The sequence below is a fragment of the Sebastes fasciatus genome, chromosome 7, assembly GCF_043250625.1.
Source record: "Sebastes fasciatus isolate fSebFas1 chromosome 7, fSebFas1.pri, whole genome shotgun sequence".
NCBI lineage: Eukaryota > Metazoa > Chordata > Actinopteri > Perciformes > Sebastidae > Sebastes > Sebastes fasciatus.
Genome location: NC_133801.1, coordinates 27,572,407 through 27,588,151, shown reverse-complemented (window position 1 = coordinate 27,588,151; position 15,745 = coordinate 27,572,407). Strand labels below are relative to the sequence as shown.

The 15,745-nt window shown below is 41.0% G+C and overlaps 1 protein-coding gene across 19 annotated transcripts in view; it reads right to left on the bottom strand.

Moving 5' to 3' along the window:
- myo18ab (myosin XVIIIA b) overlaps nucleotides 1–15,745 on the bottom strand; it is a 140,700-nt gene that overhangs the window by 17,332 nt on the left and 107,623 nt on the right. For all 19 annotated transcript variants that reach the window (XM_074640050.1, XM_074640051.1, XM_074640062.1 and 16 more), the window contains 7 exons: nucleotides 14,255–14,401; nucleotides 13,313–13,426; nucleotides 7,198–7,314; nucleotides 4,904–4,987; nucleotides 2,050–2,187; nucleotides 399–584; nucleotides 120–259 (listed from right to left, as the gene is read on the bottom strand). In XM_074640050.1, the coding sequence (XP_074496151.1) occupies nucleotides 120–259; nucleotides 399–584; nucleotides 2,050–2,187; nucleotides 4,904–4,987; nucleotides 7,198–7,314; nucleotides 13,313–13,426; nucleotides 14,255–14,401 (926 nt within the window). The remainder of the gene's footprint in view (nucleotides 1–119; nucleotides 260–398; nucleotides 585–2,049; nucleotides 2,188–4,903; nucleotides 4,988–7,197; nucleotides 7,315–13,312; nucleotides 13,427–14,254; nucleotides 14,402–15,745) is intronic.

Here is a 15,745-nt window from a genome sequence, read left to right as displayed (position 1 = left end):
ACCTTGAGCTAAGATTTTTTTTGTGCCCTTTACTGCACTCACTATTCTGTTTCAAACTAAGCCCTCCTTCCTTCCGGAACTCCAAGAGGCTCCAACGTTAGAAGTGAATTCCTCTGTACCTGTTGATAAGGTCTTCATTGTCGTCACTCTCCATCTCGTCCTCGATGGCTGCCTGGAGGTCACCGATCCTTTTGAAGGCCAGCTTGAGGTCTGCCTGCAGGCTCTGATTAGCAGCCTCTAAGCTCTCAATGTCCATTTCCTGTTAATGAGACAAGAGTCAGCGGACTGGGACAAAAAGGTTGACTTGTTGTTGATGGATGCTCTCCTAAAATAACTGTACTGCTCGCTCATTGCTAATCGTCAGCAAGTTGTCTCATTATTGTCCATCACATCCTTACCAGCTCGTGTTTTTTGCGGCTGGCCTCTGATTCCTTTTTGGCCAGCTCGCCCGTCTCCTCTTTGACGTCGCGGATCTGCCTCTGCAGACGTTTGTTCTGTTCCTTCTCTCGAATCTCGCTGCTGCTGCGCTGGTCTCGCTCCTCTGTAAGCTTCTCTAAGTTCTCCTTAAGACGAGTTACAAGGGTCTGCAAAGCAATAAAGAGAGACGGTTCAACAATATGCTCAGATTGATTCCGTGTACAGCCGGCTGGACAGAACACGAACATAATGTACTGTATGAAAAAAAGCTGCCCCTCTTTCATTTGAATGAGGGCAGCCTGTCAGCGGAGTCAGAGCGCCAACACAGAGGGGTTCGTCATCCTCTAGATGAAAAGTCAGAGGATCACCAAAGTTATTACAATTAATCCTGAGAGGTACATATTTCACTCTGAATTGTACGTCTGACTGACTCACTAGAGCCCGGCTGCCAGCTAACATGCCATTCTAAATATTTACAGTATCCTTATCATTATGTCCCACAAAGATCTGCATCAACCAATCCCTGGTTCAAACTTCAGTGCTGTAGCAGACGAGAATCAGAGCACATAAAAAGGGAAAAACATTCAAAGAAAGCCCTGAAATAATGTGAACAAATGTTGCGGTTCAGTGAGTATGGGCAATTCATCTCCACAGAACCCAGTCAGAAAACAATGTTAACAATTGATGAGCTTATTTGTATCAATAATGCATTGGAGTGGTGCAGCAGGCTTTCATCACATATACTGCATGTTTGCAGTGTTTTAACAGGCGGCTCCTCTATAAGTCTTTTTAAATCTGCAGCCAGTCTGTATTCAGTCTGTGCATCGACGCCGGCAGCATACTTCTCCGGTGAGTTAGCTCCTGCATTAGCCACCAGCCCTGTCCATATTTCACACACTGAGTGGGTGTTGCACTGTGCCTCCTCACATCGGTATTGATTGAGCTCTGCTACCTACAGCTTTGATGAGTTATACTACTCAGGCAACCTGAACTATTCACTCTCTGCAGTTATTAATGCTGGTGAGAAGCCATAAAAAGCCAAGAGTGTAACCATTGTGTGTATTTTCCTACCTCTGCACATTTCACCACAGGCTAAAAAAAAAAAAATCACATTTAATAAATAAATATATTTATTTTGAGTTTGGAGGGCAAGGAGCAGAGGGAGAGTGTGCCTGGCGGTGAGCACATCGCACAGCTAGTAATTACTAGACTGAACCTGCACAATTGAGCGCAGGGTCATTTTAACAGTGGGCGAGAGAGGATTTCAATTTCTCCCTGGGAGCGTGCAGATGGTAACCTTTATCCTCCAATTGTGCTTTTTGTCTCGGGCGCAATCTGGAAATAATTTCAAAATGACACAATAACAAATTGTCAAGCGAGAGCAATAAAAGCTAGAGGACAAAGTAAAGCAGTGATGGGTATAATCTAACTGGCAGTGGTCGGAAATGTGATGGAGGTACAGTACGTGGTGCCACTTGGGTTCAGTTTATCGTGACCTTTCTCCGTCTCTGCAGTCGACCTCTGACCACCAGCAGCACATTTCACCCTCACACATGTCTTTCACAATGTTGCAGCTTCCTCTACCAGCCGCCGACCAACACCAGCCCTCCTCCACCTGTCTTTAGCTCTCACCTCCAAGCGTTTGACCTGGGTCTTCTCAAACTCAAGCTTGGTCTCCAGCTCGCGGATCTTGGCCTCTTGCCGGCTGACGAGGGATTTCTCCACCATGGACTGCTCCTGGAACTCCAGCTGGCTCTGGAGGGCCTGCAACTAAGACACAAAAATACACACATTTAAGTCACTATACATGTGAGGGCCACTGAGTGCTAGGATAAAATCTGAGCTTTTTTTGTCTGAATTCAAAGCTTTTCATCACAAAGAGTAGATATCCCATCTGGAGTGCTGCAAGGCTCTGTCCTGGGTGCACTACTCTTCAGTCTTTATGTTACTGTCATTAGGGATGCTAATTTAGAATTTGTTTTCTAACCAATAACCGACCCTCATTAACTGACAAGATTAGTGTGTCGCATACAGCGGTGCGCCAGCTGCATTGTATGAGCACAACAGACAACTGAGTCCCCAGTTCACCCATCCGGGAGAGTTAATGTAGCAGCCACGATGCTGCGTGTAGTGTCGAGGACACATACAGCCACTTTCCCAGTAAGTCTGCACCGCACCACTAGTTTAGCTGCGAGGTTGTCAGCTGTGTCTCTGCCGTTAGCGAGTGTCCAACAGACTGTGTCTGTTTGGTTTTGCTACGTTCGGAGATGTGGCGTTGCTGGTGGATTCATGCTCCCCGTTGTCACATACATATGGTCTGTCAGCGCGGCGTAACGTCAGCAAGTGTCTGACAGACCGCGTGTGTGTGGCGGCGGTGAGGGTGGGGTTGTCGCTGGCATTATAGCTGTTAACATAGCTGTAGCATTGTGTGTACAGTCTATTCGTCGGTGAGTAAATGCTACAACTCCTCAGCTCAAGACCCGATCCAACTTCCTGTATCTGCAACACTTTCCTCAGCTTTTTAATTCATTTTTAATGTTTCTTTTAACCGTTTAACCATTAGCATTAATCGGTTAAAATTCTTAAAGTCGGTTAACGATTAATTATTAACATCCCTAACTGTCATCATTTAAGGCCCCTTAAAAACTGCATCTTAGACATCAGTTTTTTGACACCCCAAAATGTCCTCTAACTAAATCAGGACAAAACTGAGATTGTAATTATTGGTCCAAAAACAAAGAAACCGTGTGCACATTTTACTAAACTCTTTCAGCACATTACCGCACAAGAGTCTTTAGGTTTTCACTCCAACCAATCGCTACGGTAGTTGATGTTTTGAGTTGTACATTCTCAAAACATGGGTGATAGTGGTCTAATCTCCCCTCTTCTTGGCTGGGTCAGGTGGAGCTGTGTCTGATGGATTCATGGGGAAACCAAGTTGGCCATCTGTGTCACATAGTGCCAGGGCCAATCCTGCTTGAATGACACATCTATTACATCAAGGGTTGTATTTCTTAAGCGACCAGTGCAAAGGCAAAGGAAATCGGCAGACGCAGCGCTGCACATTCATGCAAGTTTGTAAATTGGATTCTTCACTGCACTGCAGCAGAGGAAACTTTAGAAACTTATGAGACTGAAATCTATCATACTATCATAGAAAGACAGACGAGTAGAAAATTGTTACATTCAAGAAGTTGGAACCAGCAAATGATTGGCTTTCATTGTTGAAAAGTATTACAAGCGTAAAATAAATGCTAATGGACTTGCATTTATATTGTTCCTTTCTAGTCTTCTAACCACTCAAAGTGCTTTACACCACATGCCACCCATTCACACCCACACACACTCACACCGATGGCTCAACCTTCGAGAGTAATTTGGCATTCAATATCTTGCCCAAGGACTGGAGGAGCCACCTCCTGAGCCACAGAAGTGCTTCCTGTTCTTGAACCTTTTTGAATTACTGTTATGATCCTGGTTTTAAAAGGAAACTCTTTGGAGTTAATGCTGCAGTGGGTAGAAATGGAGCATATATGATTAAAAAAAGTTATTTTTATAAAACGGTCACTATATCCTGACAGTAGTGAATGAGACAGGTAAAAAAAATCATGTGTCCTCCTGCCGTCCAGCTGCCGTCTATGAGAACCGGCTGTCAATCACTCGCGAACTCCGATCAAACGGTCAAACTAGGCAGCGCTGATCAAATATGAATCAATATTCTGTTACTGTAATGCCTATCTCTCTCCTCAAATGTTTTCAGAAACATCTTGTAGTGCACTGTTTAGCTATTAAATTAGAAAGTTTGTGACCCGGCGGCCATGTTGAGATCAGTTGAGGAAATACCAAGCACTAACCCAGCAGCCGGAGCACAGCCAATAGGAACGCTCAATAGAAACGCTTTCTCTGAAATGACCTGTGATTGGCCAAAATCTGCCGTCACGGGCTAGGTCTTTTAAAGCCTGAAAACAGAGCCATGAGGAGGTGCAGAAGTCTAGTTTTCTCTCAGAACACTTGAATTACAATATGCTGAAAGGTTATTGTGTAACTTTTTTCCCAATGATGACAAAAATATACTGCCTACTGCCACTTTAAGTATCTAAAAGTCAGACTGAATCAAAGTGATACTAAGCCAGATTTACAGAGACAAACATGGTACTGTATAATAAGAGATTATTCTCAACAACACAAAGGAAATGGGAGATCAATGACATATTTTAATAGAATAAACTAATAAATGCTGTTTTCTAATAAGTTATTGAGCATCAATCAAAAGCCATACATGTATGTGAAATGACTTCAGGTCTGGATTCCAGTTGTCTAAACCCGTCCTACTGGTTCCTTCCTCTGGTCTGACGCATACTTTTTAAAACTGACATAAGTTCCACATTGTCACATCTCTCCCTGCCCATTTTACTGTCCTTTTAGATGGAATACAGATTTCAACTGGATGTCAGTGATATGCTAAGAGCAGAGAAACAGCATTTACCTTCTCCTGAACCTCCTGCTTCTCCTTGAGGGCGTCCTCCAGCTGGGCTTGAAGGTCACTGATCTGAGCCAGGTTCTGGGCCGACTGAAACCAGGAAAACACAGGAAAGAAGCTAAGTCAGTGAGCAACATGATACTTTAGGTGGATATTAAACATGTTTTTTCTTTTATTCCACCTGATGGAAGAAGGAATTTCACTTTTACAAGTGCATCATCAAGTATAAAGTATGCAGACTAATCCACAAAACTAAATCTAAATCCATTAAATGCAAAACAATAAAGAAATACCATGTAGATCCAGTAAAATATGATGCCATCAGTGACATTACCTCGACAAATAAATCTGCTGGAAACTTTTTTTTTTAGTCTGGTGAAAGTATCTCCGTGAATTTCATTTCAATGTGACCTGTGTGAAATATTTGAGACAAGTGCTCTTTTTTTTCACAGTAGATGAAACACTCTGCTACAGCGGGTCCAACAGGGAATTCAGCTGCTTCAGTTTAGACAGGAAGGATGGATTCATTTGAGCCAGTTGAAGCAGATCACTCATCGTTCCATCAGCAATGGAAAGGAAGCGCTTTTACTACACTTTCACTTCCACTTGCTGTTCATCTGCATATACAGCTTTAATACTACTGGGGGGTGGGGGGTTGGGGGGGAACTCGGAGCTAGCCAAATACCATCGCTTTTCAAAAATGTCTCAATTGGCAGGGATGAACGGTGTTCAGATCATTCAATGTAAAGCTGGATCCAGGGAATTTACCTTTTAAAAAAAGATCTTGGGTTGGGCAAATCTTTACTTTTTTATTAAAAATCATTCACCAGCCAGTCAATGTCATCCATCTAATATCATCTTATATATCGTTATATGATGGATGATTCAGTTTTATTGTTGACATACAGTATTAGCTGTGGAATTGACCAATATACTGCACTGGTTGTGTTTGGGAACAGGTTCCTTGTTGAGTTTCTGACCTCTGGTAACACTGTGTTGTGCTGTTTTTCTACGAGTGGGTGCCTGTTTAGTTTATCTCATGCACATGAGGGCGCACATGGGTGAAAAAAAATATTATTGATTTTTAAATTTGCATTAAAAGACTAACTTGAAGTTACTACAAGGAACTTTTTAACACAGTCTCAATGTAATACTGATGCCTCTATATGACCTAGATAAGTAAACGAGACCATCAGCGAGAAGATTGGCTTTTTCTATATAGTTATTCTTAAAGCCTGTCATGGGGTCAGATTCCCTGTGACATGAGACATGCAGGAACACCAGAAACTCCTTCAGCTCAGACTCCAGCAGGGCCTCCGGCAGCGACCAGCCCACCGCGGACAGACCCCGATCTGGCTTCGCTGCCGCCTTCGACCTGCAGTCGGAGCTCCGGCAGGAGGTGGAGAGCTCTACGCTCAGCAGCAGCGGCTCCTCCTACGGTCAGAAGCAGAGCTTCGCCTCGCTGCTCCGCTGGTCCCTGCTGGAGACCCAAGCCATATTGCTGGGCCAGATGGAGAGAAGGGAAGCACGAGAAAACCAGAACCAGGACTGCTTGGGGCAGACCGTCAGACCCTGCTGCAGTAAAATGAGAGGCTTTCTAAAGGTACTCTGGTGCTTGGAAACACTACCGCTTTTGTTTCACAGGGACCGCAAAATGAAAGTTCCTCTTAGTAGCTTTAACACTAAAACCTAAATCCTTTTTTTTGAGTCAGTAAATCTTATTATTTTGCTATTATACCATTGATCTTGGTCTCCGTTTATAGGCAAATTACTGTCTGGAAAAAGACAATTATTTCTTTTCTCCAGAGAATATCTAGTAATTCTGTCCTCTACATGAAAATAAACCACAAAAAAACATTTAGTATCACTTGAGATGAAACACATTTGGTGTGTGTCTTGGTTTCAAATGTATTTGAATGTGTGAAGGGGCTGTGTTCGAGCTAAAACGGGGTGTTAAGTTGCTTTTTAAATAGTAGGAGCTTCATTGGCCGAACCCCACACACATGATTTCCATCAACACATAACAGATGGCCAATCCTGCTGCTGCTCTGTGGGTTGAGCTTCATTTAGTTTTTAGGCTTTTTTTATTAAAGTGATCGTGAAGTAAAAGTAGGTAACAAATTCATTGTGAGATGAAGAAAATATTTTTTTTAAATAATTTTTTGTAATAAAATATGTTTTTGTAATTCCATTTTAAAATGTAATTCATTAATAATTTAAAGCTGCATAAGGAAATGGAAGCATTAATTGGCAAATGTAATTTCCAGGTCTTATAGTATAGAGAGAGGAGAATAGTCGACCTGGGCCACAGCGGCCTTGTGTTTCTTCATCAGCTCGTTGAGGTCCTCCTGGTCTTCCTCGTTCCTGGACTGCAGGTCATTCTTCTCTCTCTGCAGACGACTCAGCTGCTCCTCCAGCTGAAGATCACAAAGCAAATCACAGAGATTTATTAAATCGATAAAGCTAGCTGTGTTATGACTGTGTCAGACAAAATAAGACAAACAATGGCAGCCAGTTCTCCCACCAAAAACTAAATATCTTTATTTACACAGGGTCAAGCTCTTGAAATATTTTGCTCTATACGAATCAAATGCTTTCGATTTGTAGCGCCATTATAATGTACTCAAACTGTTCCGGCATATGCATTAATCACAATGCAGAATGCACCAGCAGATAGAAAAGCTTTTTGGAGTCTGTTGAAGAGAACATTTAGCTGCTAGTCACAAAATATACAGCTCAGAATAAACTAAAGTCATGGCACAGTTAAAAGTCACAGCTGATATAGCACATGTCCGTGTGTATTAGCAAACTCACAGATCAGCAGCACATGAAATAGTATTAATGTGTTGTTGTGTGCAGTGCTGCTCGTGGGAACAAAAACATAAAGACAAATGTAAATATCGACTTTTAGTAAAAATAACTGGGCAACCATCAAAAAGGATCCCTGATATATATACGATATACAATACAAAAGCAAGGCCAGAAGCATTTTACAACATCTAATGAATCACTTAACAGGGATAGCTATTGCACAAGTTCAGCACGTTTTATACCTATTGAAGAGATCAATGGACAAAAACACATTCCTCTACACTGTAGTAATAGAGTGGAATAACTTTACTAATAAAAAACAGAAAGAGATCGCATCTGAAAACAGATTAAAGGCGATGTTCTGTGGCCACCATGACACAAATAAAATAATAGCGCAGATTTTTTATTCAACAATTGGAACAAGATATCATTGTATTGTTATAACTGATAGATGGATGGTGGAGAACATTTTGTGATAAAAAAGGAGATTTGTTTTTGTCAAAACAGAACAATTTTGGTATGTAGTAATAACAGGAAAAATATCTTGTTAAAAATCTCTTGGCATAACATTTACAGGTTCTCATTAAAGTGAGAACATTTTCTCATTATAAATAGATTGTTTTGTTTGTCATGGTGGCAGCAATACGCTGGCATACTTTTTGTATCAGTTTTTGTTTCTTATTTTTCATGTTGTTATCAGGCGGCAAGCTCCGGTTCTGAAAAGTGAAGCCAATGCTGAAGTACCTCAATCTTGCATTCTTTCTAATAGCCAGCAGGGGGCGACTCCTCTGATTGTATCGAAGTCTATGAGAAAATGAGCCTACTTCTCACTTGATTTATTACCTCAGTAAACATTGAAAACATGAGTTTATGGTCTCAATCGCTAGTTTCAAGTCTTTGTCAACCCTTTGATCTACAGGTCGCTACCGCGGCTCTTGTGTCATGTCAGGTTGAAAGAAAAACAGCTTGGCGACAGCCATAATGGCAAACTCAAGGCTTCTAAACACTAGTCTAAAAAAACAATGGGATGTGTTTTTTTGTTAGAGGACTACAACAGACATCTTGGCTTTATTAAATTTGATTTAATTTTAAAATATGAAATAAAAAACAACTAATTTATGAATTAAACAGTGTGGGCCATTCCTTTTGGAAAGAATACAATTGGATCAATTTTAATTATTAAACTGTGCACAAATCAAAAATGTATTATTATTATTTCAAGAGCGCAATTTATTATTTTGTGCATATAAATTCTTTTTTTCTTCTCACATCACACCTTCTGGGCACTGCACCGTCACAGTAATATCTAATTGAAAATTAAAAGTGAAAAAAAGTAAAGTAAGAAAAGAAAAAAAAAGTAGGAATAATTTCTAAGATCACTAGAATATATAAATATACATATATACATTCTATATACATATATATATATAGACATACACATTCTATATATATATACACACACACACACATTTACATATGTATACATAGAGTATATACACATAGATAGATTGACAGTTATAATATCTTTTATTATATATATTATTATTATTATTATTATGATATTAATATATTATTATAATTATTATATTATAAATAGTTGTAAATGCTCATAGTCTGGAGCCGTGCCTTGACTTTGTGGGTGCGCCAGTTGAGTTTTCTTTTCTCTCTCCTAGGAGAGCCCTTAATAGCTCCCTCCAGTACACAGCCCCCGTCTTATCACAGGACCCAACAGGGGTTATTTAAAGGCCCTACAGTCATAACCAAGATATCCAATTAGAGGTTAAAAGCTAGCAGCAACTGCCTCGTACCTTCAGCTGAGGGGAGGGACTGTTCTGAAATAATCCTATTTCCGTAATGACTGGGATAATATACAAAAGAGAGAGAGAGGTTGTGGTGGTGCGGGGCTACGGATTAATAAATGATGACTAATGTGACTATGTGCAAAGGCTAATGAATCCATTTGCACACAGCGAGTAGATGAGGAGTCGGGGACAGGCAGAGCTGACACTGTGGCATCTATCTTATTAGGAAACAGTCCAAACAGGATGTAAAATGAGCTCAAATCACTGAATCAAAAGGCAGTTTCAAAACACGGATTTGGATTATGAGGGTAAGATTTATTTATTCCTCGTCTATTTTTAATAATACAACCCAGTGCTGACACGTTACCAAGGTGTACTTCAGAAAACTAAAAATATCCATGTGGAATCTAGGGCGAATTCATTTACATATCACACTTTCCTTTTTTAAATTCACCGTTGGCCTCACTGAGTGCTGATAAAAGCTTTGAAAAGCAGCTCCAGCTCCGCAGCGCGGGGACAATGTTGTGATGGACGCTTGAAAAAACGTGACAGTCGAAAGCATCAAACTGTCATTTAACACATTTAACAATAGGCTGTCAGTGCAATCTCAACCCAATTACTTGGCTCGGCTCTTTGTTTTTTGGACTTTTTTTTCCTGTCGGATTCCCGTGGCTCTCTGTGGAAAAATAAAGCTGTCGAAAACATGCGAGACAATTTTCTCCAAAACACTGCAATTACGGCGACAGAACGGCGGGAGAATGGCAAAAACGGCGGACCATCTGAAAGAAATGCTATTTGCATGATTTTATCTCGGTTGAATTGCAGTGTATGATGCGGCCGGCGGCTGCATCAAAAAAAACCTTCATTTATGTAATAACCATTTCTGTCATCAGTTGTAGCAGCCTCTTACTCTCCCAGCAGGCTGCATGTGTGCCGCAGAGGTCGTCCTCAAAGACGCCATTTCAAAACAAACAGCCGTGGACACGTTCATCTTATCTTTTTCCACCTTCTACTAAACGGATCGTGCGATTTGTGAAAACAATTAAGTTGCATTTGCTTTCCGCGGTCTGTATTTTCACGAGTGGAATACATTTCTAAACTTAATAACAGGATACAAAATCAAAAATGATAGCTGAGATGAAGCCATCCATAGTTTTCGAAATAGGTCTCCAAAACAACCTTTAAGATGAAGAATACAGGGCCAAAAAACTGCTTGGTTTTATTGGGATGGAAGAGGGTGACTTGCGTCTGATGCTCACTTAAAGGTTCCCTGTGGAGTTATTGACCTCTAGTAGTGCTATGGAGCTGTTTTTGATGTCCCTGTGTTGTTTGCCTCATGCGTGCGCAGGAGGACGTACATGTGCATGTGGGTAACACAATTTGCATTGTGTCATTGCACTGCAGTCTATTCACTCAGTCCTAATGAAATGTATTAATGAATTATAATTGTAGTTGAACACTAAAAGACGTCTATAATTACTGTGATGGCAGACTCCATGGTGCTGCTCATAAGTTTACCATTAATAAGACATTCTACAGAGCAGTTAGTTCTTCTCCAGTTCATTTAAAAAAACAGGAATACTTTTGGAAAAGAGCTGACAGTAACATTTCAGTGAGTGCACGTATACATCCCTTATGTGCTACATCCTTCTGTTAGAGGGTAAAAGGAAAAAAAAGGAAAAACAAATGAAATTGAGGGAACATCATCCTCTATCTATGCATCATTCCTCCTGACCTGCAGCTGTGTCAACTCAATTATCTTTACCCTTCACTTCACTGTGGACATAATATTCACCTTTCTAAAACATACAGTCAAACTTTCCAAGGTGCCATATCTTATTCAAATTAGATTCAGCAATAGGTTTCAATAATAAGTCATTCTTCTTCAACAGGCAGCAGAGAAAGCAAGAGAGATTATCGCTGCTGCGCGGCTGTTGGTCGGGGACGGGCATTTTGAGGAGGAAGAAGAGGAAGGAGGAAGAAGGAAGACAAATGAAAAGTACAGGACAGTTTTCAAGACAGAATTCTGAGAATTTGCGTACTTCATCTACACAACATAGAGGTGTTTGTAAGTTATTTTAATAAAGATTGATTGCTCCGTTATTAACAAACTGATGTTTAAAAATGCTTGATTTCCATTGACTGCAATGGTTCACATGAGGATAGAATTCAAAATGTAAAAAATACAGTTTTTCAAGATAACATTCTGAAATTTACCCCCCGACATCTACCGTGACCTCAATATGTTGTCATTTATTTTCATCAACATTGGAGCTTTATTTAGTGAGAATGTGCAGTAGCTGTGTACACTACTGTTTACACTAAAACATTCTGATGCACTGTGGGCTCAATTTTTAATAATTCAAAAATCTGTCTGGATGGTTTGTGGAAGACAGTCTGAAGATGCAGCGCAGTAACTTTGGTGTCAATTGAGCAAAACATGTGGGAGGAGATGCAGTTTTTGAGAAAAACAGAGTGATGGACTTCATAATTCCTGCCAGGTTGAAGCATCTGAACATTTTGGTGGAAGTTGCAAAGTTGTAACACGCACGGCATTTGCTGTAGCGCCACCATCAGGACTATTGGCTGACTGTTAGAACTGGACCTATATGCAAATTATGGTTTATTTTCATGCATGGGAAGGCAGATTTTCTAGGAAAAATAATAATAATAATAATGATAATAACAATATTGTCAAAAACAAGAGAGACCCAGCAGCATAGCTGCCTGGCCCCTAATTACTAAGAATAAGATTGAGGGTAAATGAATAGCAGGAGAAATATTGGAGAGAAGAAGGAAAGAAGGCAGTTTGACATGTGGAAACAGATTGCCATGGGAACAGGGCATAAAGTAAGAAAAGCCATGTCAAAAGGACAGAAAAATATAAAGGAGAAAAAACCCTTACATGTAAAGAAACTTAAAATGTAAAGAAATACAGTATGTAAAGAAAGAGGTATAGACAGAATGAAGAGAAGTTTTTGTTATTGCAGATAAATAAAGATCCTACCCCAGAAACAGAAGCTGAAGAACAGAAGGGGCTCTGAGGAGACAGTTACTCCCTTCACACCTGGCATTAAAATGCGTCTCGTATCCAGGCTGTATCTAGATATGATTTAACCTGATTACATTTACACCTTGTATTAATATGTGTCTCCACATTGAGATCCAATAGAGATCCGATCGCTCTGTCTGTGAAAGGGGTGAGAGGAAGCTTCCGGAGGCTGCATTACGCTCAGGCTTGCAGCCTGGCATTGCCGGAGAGGTGGTGCATAATGCGCGGACACATCAGCCTCAAAACGCCGCCGTTTAGAGGGGAGAGGGTCCGTAAATGTGACATTGAGGTACGTCTATACTCGCACACACAGAGGGATGAGGAGAGGAGATGCTGAGCGCAGACAGAGCATTGGCGGTGATGTCTCTTGTCATGGCGGTCCAGTGACCAGAGGAGCGCGCTGCAGGTTGGGTGCATTTACACCTGTACTTTCATGTGGTCAATCTGACTGCAATCCGATCACCCAAAACGCATTTTAATACCAGGTGTAAATGGGGTCAGTGTGTCCTCTGCCCAACTACCACCACAGATGGTGCAGCCTTATAAAAGCCTCAAAAACAAGCCACATGATCACCGCTGATGATCATTTCACATGTTGTGACAGCTTTAGCTTTTCCCTCCTTTTTAACAACAACTTGCAGCAGTAGCTAAACGTAACCATACATTTGATCGAAACTGACACCTGTGGTTGTGTCACTGCAGGAAACTGCTTTTAAAGGCCAAGAGGAGGATCCAGAGAGCTGTACTCACCGACTGTTTTGTTTTGGAGATGTCCTCCATCTGAACGTGCAGATCTTCAATCTCCACCTCCATGGACTTACGAGCTTTAACTGCAGCTGCAGAGGTGAACTCAGACTCCTCCAGCTGGAACGGACACAGAAATGGAAGAAAATGTATCAGTTCAGCAACAAAATGTTTTTTTTTTTTAAGTTAATAAATCATGTACAGTCACTTTACCATACTATCAATTGATTCTGGGCCCAAATAAATATCACTAAATCCACTTAGAAATCAAAGAATAAAGATGCCCTTTACAACTCTCGAACCCAAAACCTCAGGATCATCATGTTTTTAAGTTTCCTTCAGTATCAAAGTGACAGTTGTGTGTACATCCATGGTTACACTGCCAAAAACCCTCACAGGTACTGCATTTAACATAAAAAAAATATGCTCAAATCATAACACGGAAAACTGCAGCCCAACAGGCAACAACAGCTGTCGGTGTGTCAGTGTGCTGACTTGACTATGTGGGAAAAAGTTGCTTATTTCTTCACTTTAAATAGTCCAGCTAAATAATAGGCTTTGTGGAAAAAATGGACGTGGCACTGAGAGTGAGGTTGCATACGTTATCTGTACATCTATAGGTGCATTAATGCAGAATTTACACTGGGTTTTTCTTTTGCTGCCTGGCAGCTTTTCCCCTGTAAATCCAGTGTTTTCTTATTTTGTTGAAACTGAATCTCCTCTGGTGCGCACAGAGCAGCAAGTAACCCACTATCAACCTGTGGAGATAAAAACAAACACTCTGTGCAGAGGATGCACCGATAGCTGCTGATTTGGAGGACAGACAGGACGGACATCTACAGTATCTTAAACATGACGCATCATTATCGTTGAATGAAACAACACAAACTAAGCAGCAATCAGCCCGTACGAGTTAAGCCTGTACGTTTATGATTTCGGTTTCCGTACCTGGTTTTTGAGCTGAGCAATCTCCCTCTTGCTGGGTGCGTTGTTTTTGATGTGGTCCAACATGATCTGGGCATCAGCCAGCAGAGCCTTGGTTCTCTTCAGGTCCTTCCTCAAACGCTTTTCAACCTCCACGTCACCAGTTCTCACCTGGGAAACAGGTACAGCACAGATAAAGGTTTGGTGACTCGACTGACCAGGGATTGGCCATGCACTCAATCCATTCGACCATTTAAAAGGCCCGATCCTTACACTTTATACCTCACACATTTGAGTTAAATTTACACACACATGTATGGCTTATAGATGGAAATATAATATAGATGGAAAACCTCTACGTTGTGTTTCTGTCAACCAATCATAATTAAAAGAGCCTGCTAGAGTGAAGGCACTGGTATCATATGAAACTAGAAAAACCAAAGGAATCCATTGGTACCAACCATGTCATGCTTGCATGGTATGGGAACGGCCATCACATAATGTTCTAAGCCCTTATACACTTTCACAGTATCGGACACATTTCCGATATCGATACCAGTATCGGAAATGTGTCCGATACTGCCCAAAATTCGGTATCGGGTATCGGTGAGTACGCCAGTGTATGCACCAATCCGATACCATCATTTATTAACTCAGAAAAAAATCAACTTGTTTAACTGGAAATAAAACAGCAGCCTTCACTGTGCTGCCGTCCTGGATGTATCATAGCTGCCAATTGGCTACTACTGTTTTAGAGCAGCGAAGAAGAACTGACTGCACGTAGTTTTTCGCGTGACGATAGCAAACAACAACAGTGCGGTGCTCGTGGAGAGTGTAACGGCGGACGTTTTACTGGCGTCCGGTAGTCGCTTTCAGTCCAAAATGGCGGAAGCGTAGCTCTGCTGCCGGGCGCTGATGTTGCAATGGAACGAACAATTGACTTTAACTTCTTAGCAAAATAGTGTTACCAAAATTTGTAAATTAACGTACAGGCTGTTCACTGAGGAGACAGCTATGAGAATACAGAATTCTTATTTATGACACAGTGCTGAGCTGCATCTCAAATTAATCTTCAGGTTCACGGCTTTCGGGGTAGAAAAAGTTAATATTTGACAAAATAATCTTGACCCAAGGTCAAACATTGAATTTCTGGCATAGTAGACGAAAATGAATGACTAATGGATAAATCGTTGCAGCTCTGGAAAAGATTTTAGGACAGGGGTGACCTTTTCTGATCAGATTTTACATTTAAAAATACAGGAAAGAAATTCTATCGAAGTCTTGGGAATTAAAATTACCTTCATGTTGGGGTATGTCAGTACAAGAAACTCCACTGGGGAAGTGCACACATTGAATATTATTCTGTAGGCTGTGATCACAGTTGTTTTATATGCATTTATTCGACTGGTTTGGCTCTTCCTCTGTGTCAGAGGGTTGAACATCAGACTGAACTTTATTGATGCCGATGGCTCTCTAATTGCAGTCGGCAAAAGTCAGATATATATTTGATTCAGT